The 16,243-nt window shown below is 36.4% G+C and overlaps 1 protein-coding gene across 1 annotated transcript in view; it reads right to left on the reverse strand.

Annotated features, from left to right (window-relative positions):
- Positions 1 to 13,144, reverse strand: part of LOC150104746 (COMM domain-containing protein 8-like) — a 52,809-nt gene extending 39,665 nt beyond the window's left edge. The window contains exons 1-2 of the mRNA XM_090395621.1: positions 13,076 to 13,144; positions 1,048 to 1,203 (exon numbers count right to left, since the gene is read on the reverse strand). Coding sequence (XP_090251747.1) covers positions 1,048 to 1,203; positions 13,076 to 13,144 — 225 coding nt within the window. The remainder of the gene's footprint in view (positions 1 to 1,047; positions 1,204 to 13,075) is intronic.
- Positions 13,145 to 16,243: the final 3,099 nt, after the last annotated feature.

Raw genomic sequence — 16,243 nt, forward strand, 5'->3', positions numbered from 1 at the left:
ACAAGCTAGATGACACAGCTATGATCCCCTAGCTAAACAATTTCTATATGGAATTTCTGGAAAAACTAAGCACTCAACAAACACAGCTACACATACGCCAACAGTTTGGCTACACTATTTAGATGATGCGTCTGCTATATGGTCTCGTGGACTAGATACATTTCTGATGTATTTAAATAGCATCCAAAAATATTCTTCACCATAGAAAACAAAACTAACTGTCCTTCTTAGACAAGCTAGTGACATGACTACCAAACAGCTCACTACAGTTCTCTGTTCATAGAACCTACATATATGGAAACTTACTTTTTTAGATCAAGCAATCAACACCATCATCCATCCCAATAATATAGCATCATCAAAATTTTATTAGAGCCAAGGTTATTTGTTCAAATGACAACCATAAAAACTTAACTGAGGCACCTTTTCAGCCAATTTACAACTTCTATAAAATAAGTAAAGTACTGCATGTCCATGTCCCCCCCCCCCACACACACACCCTCTTCTTCCTAGAACTAACACAAGTTCACAACAAAACTATTCCCATCCCTTATGTTTAAGGTATATCTGAAAAGATAGCTAAAGTGCTCTGCAAATATAATCTTCATGCCAAACACAATTAGCTACATACTTTCATTTGTTCTCCTACAGATCAACTTCATCCTATTGCACATCCTGGAGTGTATCATGTTCCCTGTGTTTGCAGTTTGGCCCTCTGGATGAGTAGATCTGTTAAAATTTGCTTTGAACACAAGAATTAGATCAGTAATCATTTGTATGACAGGTCTCGACTGACAACCATGTTCTGGATATTCCTTCACACAGGATTCCAGAAGGGATAAAATAATGTGTAACATGAAATTGTACGTCCATTTGTTCATATAATGCTAAATACAATGGGTGTGTGTGCTTACTGTGACTTTTCTTTTGGAACAATTAAACTCTTGGCCAAATCTTCTTGATCATGGTTTTCTTAAACTATTCTAAACCATTTTCAGTTTCTGAATAGTTAAAAACCTTAATTTCTTAACTTAAAATAATACTGACCTCATCTTTATTGATGTCCTGTCCAATGACATGTTTAAAGAAGGCTTTCCACGCATTTCCCATATCTGACCATTCTGTCATTGTCCATATATCAGAAAACATTTCATAATTAGGTGGTTTTCTACCACATATGTCATCCACTAGAAGGTGTAAATACTGAAATAAGTTGCAATAATATATGAGTAAGCATTTTTTTTAAAGAAATAATTATACAGTGCATTAATTTATTATAATCAGTATTTTTTTTAAGGACAATTTTACATAAATTAAAAAAAATATGCTTAACACGTTGACTGCCACTGGCCTAGTTTGTAAACTTGCTGCCTATGCAATAGGTTGTTAGTATTTTCTCTTCAAAAATATATAACTGATATATTTTTCACTTTGTCACTGTAATATCTACAAACTTGTTTAGTAAAAATGTTTTTGGAGCTTGTGTGGTTACATTACTTGCTGAAATTTTTTGGCCTGTGTGTGTGAGAGAGAGAGAGGGGGAGCAGCTAGCTCACTAATAATACCAATATCGCATTAACGGGGTGCTTAAGGGTCAAAGCTATATAATTGAGAGGAGACCTCCACATAGCCTTTAAAGGAATGCAGAGAACCGACCAGGGCTTCTGACCTAATGTTCAATCCTCACCTTCTCGTGGTGCACACTGTTGGGTATCTACTTGGATACTGAACGAACGAGGATGGGCTGGCAATTTGGGATTTAGCCGACCAAATTGTATTCTTATTGGTTAAACCAAAATAAAAAATGATGGTACAACATGACAAAAATTCATGCAGGCTGGGGTATCGCTCGGTTAAACAAGGCCCCCGTTGTTTTTGCCAGAGAACCAGGGTGAACAGTGAAAAGTCAGCTACTGGAACAAATCTGAAAACAAACCCCAACTCAAAATCACCAGAGTTAAAGATCAGTACTATCAATGTAAGAAGCCTGAATGGCAAAGAAATGGAGCTAGCTGAGGAATTAGATAAGTACCAGATCGACATAATAGGGGTGACTGAAACAAAAAAGACCAAAACTGGTGAGATCTTTCTGAGCAATAAATACAAAATGTTATATTCAGGCAATGACAATCAAGGAAAAGAAGGAGTAGCCATAGTATTCAACACAAAATACGAGGCTAATCTTCTTGAATGGCAGTCAGTCTCAAGTAGAGTAATGTGGGCAAATATGAGAATGGGGAACTGGACAATGAGACTTATTTGTGTCTATGGTCCCACAGAAGGTTCTACTAAGGTAGAAGTGGAGGAATTTTTTGATGCTTTAGAAAAAGCAACTGACACAATGAAAAAGGAAAAGTTGGTCCTTGTTGGAGATCTAAATAGCAGAGTAGGAAATGATTGTAAGACATACAAAAATATTTTGGGAAAATTTGGAGAAAAGAGCAAAGCTAATAATAATGGCAAATATCTGTTGGATTTCTGCTCAGGATATGGCCTGGTTATTACTAACACCATGTTCCAACATAAAAATGTGCACAAATTCACATGGAGAGAAAAGGCTAGAAATAAGAAAAGTCTCATTGACTATGTTATTGTTGATAGTGATGTTTTCTCCCTGGTGCAGGACACCTGAGTGTACAGAGGATTTGAAATTGGAAGCGATCATTATTTAGTCTTGAGCAGGATAAAATTGAATTTCATATTGAAAAAAATAACATGTAAGAAAGTTTTAAAGCGAATAAAAGTTGAGCAGCTCTCAGATGTGAACTGTAGACTAAAATACACAAAGATTATTGAAGAAAAAATGAAACAGTTTGAGAACAGGAATCAAACCTTGAAGATTCAGAGGCAAACTCTGAAGAAAACATTGATTGATTCTGCCAGAGAGGCATGTGGTGAGGTTATCTACAAGGATAAAAAAATGAGAACTCCCTGGTGGACACAGGAAGTTAAAGAGGCAGTGAAGGAAAAGAAGAAAGCATATCAAAAGTTCCTGTCAAATAAGTCAGCTTGTGCTCTTGACCAAAAAAAATACTTGACCAAAGACTAGAGACCACAGATATGAGAGTCCTGAGAAAGATTATAGGCGTGAACAGATGGTATCAATGGCAATATCATATTAAAAACGAGGATATTAGGAAAGAACTTGACAATGTCAGCATCCAGGAATGTGTTAGCCGAGCTAATCTCAGGTGGTATGGTCACTTAAACATAATGGGCGAAGAAAGATTAGCAAAACAAGTGTTCTCTGCCAGGTTGGCAGCAAAACGACCCAGAGGAAGACCAAGATATAGGTGGATTGATACGGTACAAAGTGCTTTAGACGATAGAAATATAAGATCTGATAATGTTGGAGTCTTGACAAGTAACAGACTGATTTGGAGGAAAATTGTAGATAGGAAGTTAGTAATGATGTAATTTTTTTTCATATAGTACTATCATATCCTGTACACCCCTTGAGGGTACATGGCAGGAATTTGATGATGATGATGATATTGCATTAACATCCCTATGCTAACTACTATAAGCCAGTTATCAACTTGCCAACACTGCCAAAACGTTCTTAGTATTTTCCTTTCATTTTGGTTTGTCTACAAAAAAATAAGTACTGTATATTATCGCGTATAATGCGAAAAATTTATGGTAAAAAACACTACTTAAAGTTAGTGGTTCGTATTATATGCGGATCCTAAAAAATATAACATCTTATTAGACTTGCACACACAATATATACTACCTAATGCCTATGCAACCAAATCTACTTGACCCACTCGCATTTGGCAACCAAGCATCGTATCTGTGCATGCGCTCTCTGTCGCTGAATGATAGAGCACAGTTAGGTATATCAGTTTAACCACAGTTCATTTTAAATATTATTTGTTAAACAAACCTAGCCTGAAAATGAGCCAACAGAAACGTAAACATTCATCTTTTGAAGCAGGATTTAAATTGCGTATCATGCAGTTTGCAGAAGAACATAATAACAGTGTTGCTATGAGAGAATTTGGTGTAGCAGACAGTAATATTAGACTTTGGCGTAAGCCATAAGACAGTCTTGAAAAAATCCCCAAAACGAAACGTGCCCGTCGTGGAGATGTAGCATCCTTTCCAGAACTCGAAGAAGAGCTAAATGAATGAATTTTGACGCAACGACAAGATGGCATTATAGTAACAAGAAATGCTATTTGTTTTCCAGCTCTACAACTCAAGAATGGTAAATTCAAGGACACACCAGGTATTTCATCTTTTCTTGCTTTACTTGGGTGGTGCAACAGATTTATGGAATGCAAAGCATTAACATTACGACACCGAACAAAAATTGCACAGAAGTTACCAAAGCAGCTTGAAGAAAAAGTGCAGTCCTTCCATAAATTTATCATAAAATTACAGAAGTGTCACGGATATGAACTTTCCCAAATTGGCAATATGGATGAGACGCCCATGTACTTTGATATGCCTGGGAATCTAACAGTAAACTCAGTTGGTGAAAAGGGTGTCTTCATAAAAACAACGGGACATGAAAAAACGCATTTTACCGTTGTTCAAGCATGCATGGCAGATGGAACCAAATTAAAGCCAACAGTGATATTTAAAAGGAAGAAAATTCTGAAGCATATGAAATTTCCACCAGGTGTAATTGTTTGCGCCAATCAGAAAGGTTGGATGGATGAAGAAGGTGTACAATTGTGGCTGGATCAAGTATGGAACATACGTCCAGGTAGCTTGTTACGTCAACAAAGCATGTTAGTCTAGGATATGTTCCAGGCGCATTTAACAGATGCAAGCAAAGAGAAAGCACGTGAGCTACGTACAGACCTAGCAGTTATACCGGGTGGTCTAACTTCCGTTTTGCAGCCGCTTGATGTCAGCTTGAATAAGCCATTTAAAGATCACTTATGTGAAAAATGGAGAGAATGGATGTCATCTGGTTTGGTGAAGATGACAAAGGGTGGGAATTTTCAGAAGCCTGAGATCACCCTAGTCACCAGCTGGGTTAAAGAAGCATGGGATTCGATACCATCTGAAATGATTCAACTCTCATTTCTTAAATGTGGAATAAGTAATTCAATGGACGGATCCGAAGATCACATCATATACGAAAGCGAGGATGATGCACAACAAATTGGAGAGCATGAAAACGATGACGACAACTGCTACACTGATGACGCAATCCCTACAGATGAATTTATAAATGAAATGTTTGACGACTCAAAAGATGAAGAATTTAAAGGATTTTGACATTTTGTTTTAAAATAAAAATTTCTTTCGTTAATTTGTATTGTATTTTGACATTTTGTTTTAAAATAAATATTTCTTTCGTTAATTCATCTTGTATTTTGACATTTTGTTTTTAAATAAATATTTATTTTGTTAATTCATATTGTATTATTTATAATGTTATGGAACAAGATTAACAGATTATACGTGGACATGGCATTTTAGGGCTAGTTTTCAAACAAAATTTCTAGTTCGCATTATACGCGATAATATACGGTAACTTATGTTAACTGCCTGCTGATAGTATGATCTTGGTGACATTTGCTTCTAATAAGATGGATACTGATTTCCTCCATGGGTCCAGAAAATTTGAACCAGTACAAACAAGCCAGCTCCAAAATCATGTTAGTACAACTCCAATGCAATTTTTGTATTTATTGCTTCTTATTTATTTGCTTGTAAAAATTATTTAGTTAAATTTCACTCTAGTTACTCCATATGCTAATCTTCCCATTTAGTATATCTGCATTGGCAATGAATTATTGAAAAGTTCACAACAATGTTCAGCATGACCAATACAGTATGAGATAGCTTGCAGCTGAAGTAAACAGATAGCCAACTATGAGTTCTCATAGTTGGTAGTCAACGTGTTAAAACAATTCACAATTCATATTGATATTAAAATCAATATGAATAAATACAATGCTCAAAACAAAAAGATTAAAAGGTTGAAGGGATTTTAATATGAATTCTTTCCAAATGTACTGTATCTAATCCCCCCACCCTTCCTCAGCAGAGTGTACAGGTAATACATATGAATTTTTCTGTGAAAAAAGGAAAATTGTTTAATAATCATCTTTAATTTTTCTTTAAAGGACAAACAGAGGAGATCTTGAATCCATATTAGTTCATGTCAGATGATGTTATTAGGGTGTGTAAATAACAAGTCAAACAATTTAAGATGTTACAATTAATACTTTCTGACATGTACTGAATGATAATCTTATTTTGTTGGCATCCTCAGAACAGAACCTTCAACACATCTATATGAGAAACTATGGTTACCAGTAGGATGTAGGTGTGGAAAATGATGTGAATTTGAAATGAAATCTTGGAATAGAATCTTTCAGGTATCTGAAAGTAGTGATAAGCCAGTAAGGGAAGAAATGATGCATAACCTGCATATTAACAATACAGGTTAACTGGACAGAAAACTTAACTGAAACTTTATTGGGAAAAAATGAACCTTCAGGTGCTAAGAAAGTGAAGATGAGAGAATAAAAACTAAACTGTGGAAATGCACTTCTTGAGAATAAAGGAAAAACCAAAGTTAGGATTAATCAGACTAATTATTATTATGGACTATTGCATTGAGTCCTTAGACTCATTGAAGGAGGCCCTAAACATCATAACAAGCACTATACAACATTTGTGTAGTATCTATTATACTTTGCTTTGAAATCATTCAGTCATGGCATCCACAACAGACTCTGGCAACCTATTCCATTCATTCACCATTCTCCAAGCAAAAAATCTAGTTCTAGCATCCTTGCTAACTACAATCTTGCTTAGTTAAGGATGGCCCCCTAGTTCTTCCACCACAAGACCTTTCTGAAAAATTTCCTCTGCATTAATCTTGTAAAAACACCTTCAGTAATTTGTATGTCTCAGTCATATCACCCCTTTTCTGACTGTCAACCAATTTCTGTAACCAACAAATCTTCAACCTGTTCTTGTAAGGTTCATTCTGTAGACCTGCTACCATTCTAGTTACTCTGCTCTAGATCCTCTCTACCTCTTCCTCATCATCAAGAAATTACCAAGTGATCAGATCTGCATGTGGTAGTCAAGTTGGGATCTTATCAAGGCGCAATAAAGAGGAATAATAACCTGCTTGTCCAAGTATTATTTAGTAACCAAGTAATCCGATAAGCTGCTTTAGCCGCTTTTTGCTATGTGCATTTTAAACTTCAACTCCCTATCTACCAACACTCCCAAATCTCCGGCTTTGTCAATTTCCTAGAGTACAGTTCCATCAATGCGGTAAACAGCTGGTAATCTTTTCGCCCCAAAATGCATAACCTTACACTTTGCCGCATTAAACTGGTATCCATTCTTCTCTTCCCAGACTGCCAGTCTATCCAAATCATCCTGCAAAATTTTATCTGTATTAACTATTACTCTACCCAGTTTTGCATCATTGGCAAACACCTGAATAGTTCCTTTCCTATATCATTAATATACAAATTAAACAGTAGCAGTCCAAGAACAGAGCTCTGTGGCATGCCACTAGTCACAGGCATCTTTTGGACTCTATTCCTGAATAAACTACTCTCTGATATCTCTCCATCAACCACCCTCTTATCCACCTCACCAACCCTATATACATTCCCATGTCTGCAGTTTACTGATTGGAATTCCATGTGGTATTCTGTCAAAGACTTTGCACAGTCCAGCAGTAACACTGTAAACCATTAGTTACAGGCATCTTCTGTTCTGTGTAAAAAACATGAGTGAGTTGCTGACCTACCCTTCACAAAACCATGTTGGCCCCCATACAGCATCCCATTTCCATCTCTGCGTTCCTGTATCTTGCTCATGACCAACTTCTCCAGCACCTTGACAACAACTTCTGATATGCTGATCAGTCAGTAATTTGCTACATCAGCCTTGAAGCCTCCTTTATGCAATGGAACTGTTTTATCCCCTTTTTCCACACCCTTAAAACTAACCCACAGCAAAGACTTAGATTAAACAATGTGGTCAAAGGAACCAACAATTCCCTAGCACCTTTACGTAAAATTTGAGCTGGTATACCATCTAATTCCATAGCTGTATTCACATCAAGGTTCTGTAATATGCTATGCACCTCCATGTCATTTACCTCAGTTCCCATATAAGTCTTTGCCTCTCTTGTTACTGCAATATCTCTTGCAAAGTGCCTTAGTATTTCAAATGATTCAGTTACCTCTCTGCCATCAACATTCATTAAAATCATAAATCTTCTGCACATAAATATTCTTCCTTTTACTTGCAAAATATAAAAAGAACTGTTTGGGATTATCTTTTGCCTGCACTGCTGATTTCCTTCATACTTTGCTTTTGTCTTTCTTACCACATGAGTTACCTTTCTGGCCCACATGAGCACTGCTCATGTGCCTACTGGTCACCTGTCTCCTTATATTCCTCCTACAATTTTTTTTTTTTTTTTTTTTTGTAGCTCAAGCTTAATGATGATATTCATTCAACTTCCACTTGCTTTACTCTCCTGATTCTAGGTATGCAATCAACACCCAGTCCTTGTAGTTTCACATGTTATGGCACTGATCCAAGCAATCTCATAAACTTGTCATACTTACCAACCCTGTAATTCCACATATAGCCCTCCCCACCCACTTCTTAACTGATCATTCTCACCAAAGGCAGCAACAGGGTCATATTGGTTAAAGACAAATCCTCTGATGCAATTACTAGATCTAGCACTCTCATTCTGTAGTAACTGCATAAATTCCATTGCCTTCCTCCCATGTGTTCTCTCCTCCTCCTCCCAATCCATGTTCCCCATAGTTGAAATCCCCCCATAATAATTACCCACTCAATAAGCTTATTTGCCAATGCATACTATTTCCAACACCTTTTCCATCCCCAGGTCTATAGAGCATCTAATGGTATATTTTGTTCTGCTGGCCTCTATCTCACATCAGATAGCCTCAAATGTGCTGTTTTCACTGGTCTGCAGTTTAATTTCTAATCTCTTTGGTTGCAGTTCATAGACTATCATCAATAATACTCCTCACTCTATTTTTTTTTCTTTCTCCTTCCTGAACACACTATACCCTTCACATTCTATCCCAGTAACTATATCATCTTCTATCAGCCATGTCTCACTAATGCCAATAACCTCTAGCCAGGATGAACTAACCAATGCCCAAAACTCCCCCATCCCTTGTTTGAATGTTCCTGGCATTAGTGTATATAAAGTGCTAAAACCCCTTAGGTTCACTGCTATTCTGATGCTTTATATTAACTATTCCATTCTTGTTTCTTACCAGTGGTACTTAGGCGTTTTATGCACCTTATTACACTCAACTGTCTCTCGCATATCTGCATATCCACTCAACAGCTTCCTCTTCTAAAAGTTCTAGTTTCCTTGATTCTGCACATCCACTTTCACTTCATTCAACACTTTTTCCAGACTCTCAACACCAAATCCATTCAGATGCAAACCATCCTTCTTGTATAAGTCCTTTCACCCATCAAACTCACTCCACACAACAACCACAAACTCCACATTATTCCTCCTGCACAACCTACACATCGTCTTTCACTATTGTGGCGTTCCTCCTCAGCTCTACTGTCATATTGCAGCAACAGACGCACTATCTTAATTTTCTCATTCTTTTCTTTTGCTACTTCCAATAATCATTTCATGTCCTCCCTCATGTGATACTTTTCTCCTTTCAAATAATTCATTCCAGCCAAAATAGTCAATTCTTTCACTTAACCCTTTTGCGCTCTAAGAGCCTCACTAACATCATTAATTTTTGCACACAGGAAGCATGGTTTTGTCAATCTCTCAAATAATCATCACCTCTTATGATAGAATATATAAAGAAATATATACAGAAAATAATTTTTATTTTCCGTAATAATTTTAAAATTTCAATGTACATTTCTCAGATTATTTTCTTTAGTACAGGAACAGGATTATTCTTTGTCAATAATTAAAAATTAGTAAAAAATTGTTCTCTTTAAAATTTTTAAAAACGTTAGCATTGGCTTTCTTCTAGTGTTCTTCATATCATGTGGTTAGATGTCTCTAGGATATGAAATGGAACCCACTGATGAACTCCCCCCTCCCCACCCTTCTTACAGACATAATCCACTGTATTGCTGAGTGGATTATGCCTGTAGAAACATACTTCTATGGGAAAATTAGTGTAGTCCTGGTTTTTACTATGCTAGTTTCCTGCAAATGTTTTACCCTCAATAGGCTGTACTCTTTTCTTTAAGAGATACTTGTGCCACAAGGTTTCTTCAATTCATACAAAAACACATTTATTTATTTAAATAAATATTATTTAAATAAATAATATTTATTTAAAGCCACATAATTCAGTCTGAATATGAAAGCACAGCAATAGGCTGTACTTTCATTAATGATGAGTATATAAGAATACAGTATTATTATTATTACTGGTAATCACATCACTGAACCAGCATGATGGGCATATGTAGCTTGTCAATGCCCTTTGGATGTTAATACAAGTTCAAATCTGGTCGCAGATGCAAAGAAACTATCAGGACTTTTCAAAGGAGATAAGTTACCCAGTCAAAGGTGGTAATGTGTTTCTCTTGGTATAACAGGCAAATCAAAAAGAGGAACCCACACAATCAAGAGCTATAATGTGCTATGCAGATAGAATACAGTGTCCTATTAGGAAACTTTTATTTATTTTTATGTGGCTCCCATGAAAGATTATTTACAAATCTATAGTACATTTATGCAGGCTATACATTTGAAATGGAGGGAAAAATTTTTTTTTCCCATTTTAATAAATTATATGTTTTTTTGTTGTTTTTTTGTATTATGTATTTATTTTTTTCATAATCCAGGAAACCCTGCTTCTAGAGACCAAACATTGAACTTTTCAAGCCACTTCAGGTCTCTAATAAGCAGGGCAGTGATCTCATCACTGGATAATAAAATTATTTTATCTACCTCAAGATAATCACATACATCCAAAGCAGGATTTGAACCTGCAGCCAGTTGGATGAAGAGTAAACATACATCACTCAGCTAATAAGGCTAGCAATTAGGTTCCTGATTTTTGTCCCAAGCTAATTTTTGTCAGGACAAGTTATTAGGCTTAATATACAAGGAGAAAATGAGATATCTAAATACTGAATATCATTTCCTAGAATAAAATGCTTATTTTATAAACATAATTATTATAATACATAAAAGGGGTCTATGGACTCATCATGGAAGGGCACTATACTCTACTCCACCTGCTGTCTACAGTAGATTATATTCCATCCACAGAAAATGCATTCTACCAACCACCAACAGCATTTTTTGCCTGTAAACTGCATATGTTCTCTGGCTAATTTGCATATACACAGATTGAAAAACCAGTTTCTAGGAGTAAAAATGCCTACTACCTCCATATGAGCACGGTTAACTTGCATCTAATTGAAAAAAGCCCACATAAAGATTCCTCTAGTCACAATGAGAATTGCACTCAGGTTAATTTTTGTTAGGCCCATCAATTCTTGTCACTATATTATGTCTAACTGAAGAGTATGTGTGTGTAAGGGGGGGTCATCTGGAAAATATAATCAACAAAATTCTCTATAGAAACAACCTCCAGCAACAACCTCGGATGACCCAGTACATATCTTCCATCGTCATACCCTATACTGGATCAGTCTCCACCAAAATAGCAAGAATCATGAGACCTTTTAACATCAGAGTTGTTTTAAAACCTACCACAACTACAAGACAGTTATTAAGATCCATTAAGGATAGCGTCGCTTTCTGCAAATACGCAGGTGTTTATAGCATACCATGTACGTGTGGACTTACCTACATAGGCCAAACTTCAGTACTGTTATTATTATTATTATCACCCCAAGACCTCATCTGTTATCCCAATCAATTGATTGGGATAACAGTTCCATGCCATATATTGAAGAGGATTTTAGATGTAGAACCTTTAAAGAAGCTGCAGTAGTTCTACGAACAGGAAATAATCTCAATAGAAACCAGGGAATAATATTATTAAAAGACGTGGAAAAATCTGTTAAATTCATTAAGTTTAACGGAACTAAATTACGTGAAAAATTATAAAATGCGACTTAATAACAATAACTAAGTCTTCATGCCTAATGCGTGTGATGTCACGCGTGCACTCCAATTTGTCTAACTGTTTTTAAACTGTTACTTCATTCTTTTGTTTTTTTGCATGCATTACTACCTTCCTAGTCTTGACAAAGCTAGACAGTTACAGCTAGCGAAACTAGTAGATGATTTGTATAAATATTTATTAAATCCATGGTCTTAAAAATCAAATAGTTTGTTTCAATTTTAATGTTTTTTTGTTTTTTTTTAGGATATATAAGACATAAAAGTAATTACTTTTTGTTCTAGGTGTTTTTCAGAACTTTCTAGACTCCCCCCCCCCCTTGTATAATGTTCTAAATCTTCAATTGTACAAGGGAGGTGCTTTTATTTTTATACACATCTCTCTCTCTCTCTCACACACACACACACACACATATATATATATATACATGAATATATAACGTTTCTGAATAGTTATTTACAATAAAAGTATACATCCCCAAAAACAATGAATGGTGTTATATCATTTTTTGCGTATTTGCCTGTTAGAACCTTAACTCTAAGGGGCCAAGTCAGAATCTGGATGCTAAACACTGAAAAGAGAGCGTATAAGGAGCAGCGACACCAAAGAATCTTTGTATCATAATATTTTGTATAACTTCCCATTTATTTTATGTTGAAAACTGTGGGCAAAGGAATATATCTGTACTCTTTTTCAGTTGAAGAAATTATCTGTTTGAACTTATGATCAACGCAGATGAACCTCGTTATGAAACCGCTAACTCCTCTTAGGCTGAAAATATTTACCATTAATTTAAGAGGGTTGAAATGAGTCTGTTTAACATTGTGTTTGCGTAGCAGATATATTACAACGATAAAACAATGAATGATGGTAACGCCTCTCTCTCTCTCACCAAAAAGACGAAAGAGAGTAACACAGTATACAAAATCGGCTCATTATAATAGTAAATATTAGTTTATATGCATGCTATAGAAAAACATCTGTCAAACCTTTACTGATTTCTTTTCTGGACATTTAGCTAGGAGAGACAAGTTATCAGAAACTGGCGCCTCCGCCATATTTAAAACAAACGCTTCCTAGATGCTTCGCCAAACAGCTGTCTTCGATTTTTTTAAATATATTATTAATATTATTATTATACTTTTGGAATGCGATGCTAATAACATTTTTTCAGATCGAAAATGTATTTTTCGAAAATGAAAAGTATTTTACATGAGCAAGGGTAGGCTGCAAAAAACACTTGAGAATGCTAATTTCATCATACTTAATAATAATAACTCGTTGGTTCGCCAGAAGCTGAGATGGATCTATATGAAAAGACAGCAGTGGAAGAGATAAAGATGTCAAAATATTGCAAGGTGAGTAATGAGTTTAGATGAGACATCGAGACGGGTGTTAAAGGAACATGCCAGAAAATTAGCTATGTCCCTGACCCGTTAAGCTTGAGTCTCAACATGACTATATAATTGATGAATGGAAGGAGGGCAGATAGTTCCATTATACAAGGATGGAGCTAGAACTGATGGAGCTAGAACTGATGTAGCCAATTATTGAGAAATCTGCATCACTGGAGTAATTATCAAAGTATTAGAGAGAGTGTGAGAAATCGCATCCAGTGGCAGGTAGACAGCACTTTCATCTTTTATAGTAAACAGCATGGCCTTGAAGATCTTATTTTACCTATCTACTCCCCTTTTACAACAGAGTGACAGTGGAGTTAGTAAAGGACAATGGATATACAATGACTGGTTAAGATATTACCAAGGCATGCGACAGAATTCACACAGGATATTATTATTATTATTTCAGACTGTACATACCCTGTTAGAATTACACCTTCCATTAAGTCCATGACTACTTGGAGGTGCGCGCATATAATAATAATAATAATAATAATAATAATAATAATAATAATAATAAAAGCGGTATGAGAATAAAATGATTCCGACAATCAGGCTTCACACCAGCAACGAGTAATTTGCCATTTTCAGTACGAATTAAATGTTATAAAATGCATGAAAGATTTACATTGTAAGCAAAATCAGGAACTGTGCACTGGTAAAGAGGTTCTGTGCTATTCATAATGAAAACAGTAAAGTTTTAATAATGATTAGGGATAAAATGAAAAGTTATAAATTATTCGTTATGTTTGCGGAATAAAAGAGGATCAGAAGTAACAGTTTTCAAGTAACAGTTGGCTTGCATTAAGTCCATTTCTGTTTAACATTGTGATGGAGGTGGTGACGAAGGAGGAGGTGAGGAAGATGCACCTTGGGCAATGTTGTATGCAGACGACATCTTGCTGTGTGCAGATTCAAGAGAAGAAGCAGGAACTAAACTGGAAAGATGGAGAAAAGTACTGGAAGAGAGAGAGATATGAGACTGAGCAGAAGTAAGACAGAGTATATGTGTTGCACAGTGGGTGGCGGCCAGGAGACAAATCTGGAGCTGGAAGGAAATGTCATCAGGAAGGTGAGGGACTTTAGATAATTAGGTTCAACGGTGGAAGAAGATGGAGGAGCTGAGAAGGAAGTGGAATGCAGGATACAAGCGGGTTGGAGGAACTGGAGGGAGATGGCTGGAGTGTTATGCGACAAGACGGTGCCGATCAATCTGAAAAGCAAAATCTATAAGACAGTAGTGAGGCCAGCTATGACGTATGCTATAGAAACTGTGGCCCAGAGGAAAAACAACATCAGCAGGATGGAAGTAGCAGAGATGAAAATGCTTAGGTGGATGTGCGGTGTTACCAGAAAGGATCGTCTGAGAAATGACTATGTGAGGGGTACAGTGAAAGTTACGAACTTAGGAGCGAAGATACAGGAGGCAAGGTTGAGATGGTTTAGTCATGTGATGAGGAGGGAGGACGAATATGTGGGAAGAAGGGTCATGCAGATGATGTGCAAGGAAGGAGGAAGCGTGGGCGGCTAAAGAAGAGCTGGTAGAAGAGGACTTGAGGATGAAGAACTTGGATGTGGTGACAGCCCAAGACAGGAGGATGTGGAGGAGACTCATCATCAATAGTGACCCCACTTAAGTGGGAGAAGTTGCAGAAGAAGAAGAAGGAGGAGGATGATTAAAAAATAGTAACTGTTTTAAACGATTCTGAACATCACTTTACTAGATGTCAGTATTATAAGAGGACCAGTGTTAGGGTATAGGTCGCCTCCCAACAGGGGATCGCTCGCTCGCATGCGCACGCACACACACACACACACACACACACACACACACACACACACACACACACACACACACACACACACACACACACACACACACACACACACCAGATGTGTTCTGTGCACATCCACGAAATAGCAATATCATCGATTTATTTTTTTGGATTTATTAACGTTAAAGTCTCCCCTAATTGTTTCATGGCTTCGTGTTATTCCTAAAATTAAACACAATATACTAATGCTTCATGAAGAGGACACTTTTCTAAGCGTAAACCTTGCATCACATTTGCGTTAATAGCTCGGGTCACAAATACGTACATCTTTAAGCCCTTTGAACAGACGTGCAGATGACGCAGCAGGTAAAATTTTAGCGTGCTGTTTTATACCGTCCAGAAGGTGAGGCAGGGTGAGCGCTGAGACACAGCCTAGAAATCAGTGGCTGTGATTGGTTATTGTGTCAACCAATTCGATTGAATGCTGTCACTTGTCATGAGTTGCTGTTTCTGAGTGTCATTTTGTGAACTGATGTTTTGCACACCGATATAGACAAGTGATTTTCTATAAATAATTCATAACTTTTTTGCCCATATTTACAATAGAAAACAGTATTGACGATCTAATGAATATCTCGATTTCTGCAGGAGCTTGTCGGATTGTATGCCTATGATTATAGTCGAAGGAGATTCTGGAACTTGTGTATAAATGAATAAGTAAAACAAGTTCTTTCAGCCTTTCTTTGGTTCAATCCTGTAAAATAATAATTTCCCAAATGATTTCTATTTAATCTCACCAAGAAGCGCAAACCCTTTGTGCTTCTCACATAAACGGCGTAAGTGAAGCATAGCTATTGTTCATTTGACCTTGATGCGTTCCATATTTAATATTATAATTAATTGATAATTAAAAGTTCAAGGTATCCTACATTAATTGCATTTGGCCAATTAAGATGAGGGCTGATGCGCTATGCAATCAAAT

Source organism: Typopeltis vanoorti, chromosome 7 (genome assembly GCF_054136105.1).
Source record: "Typopeltis vanoorti isolate ZY-2024b chromosome 7, IOZ_Tvanoo_1.0, whole genome shotgun sequence".
Classification (NCBI taxonomy): domain Eukaryota; kingdom Metazoa; phylum Arthropoda; class Arachnida; order Uropygi; family Thelyphonidae; genus Typopeltis; species Typopeltis vanoorti.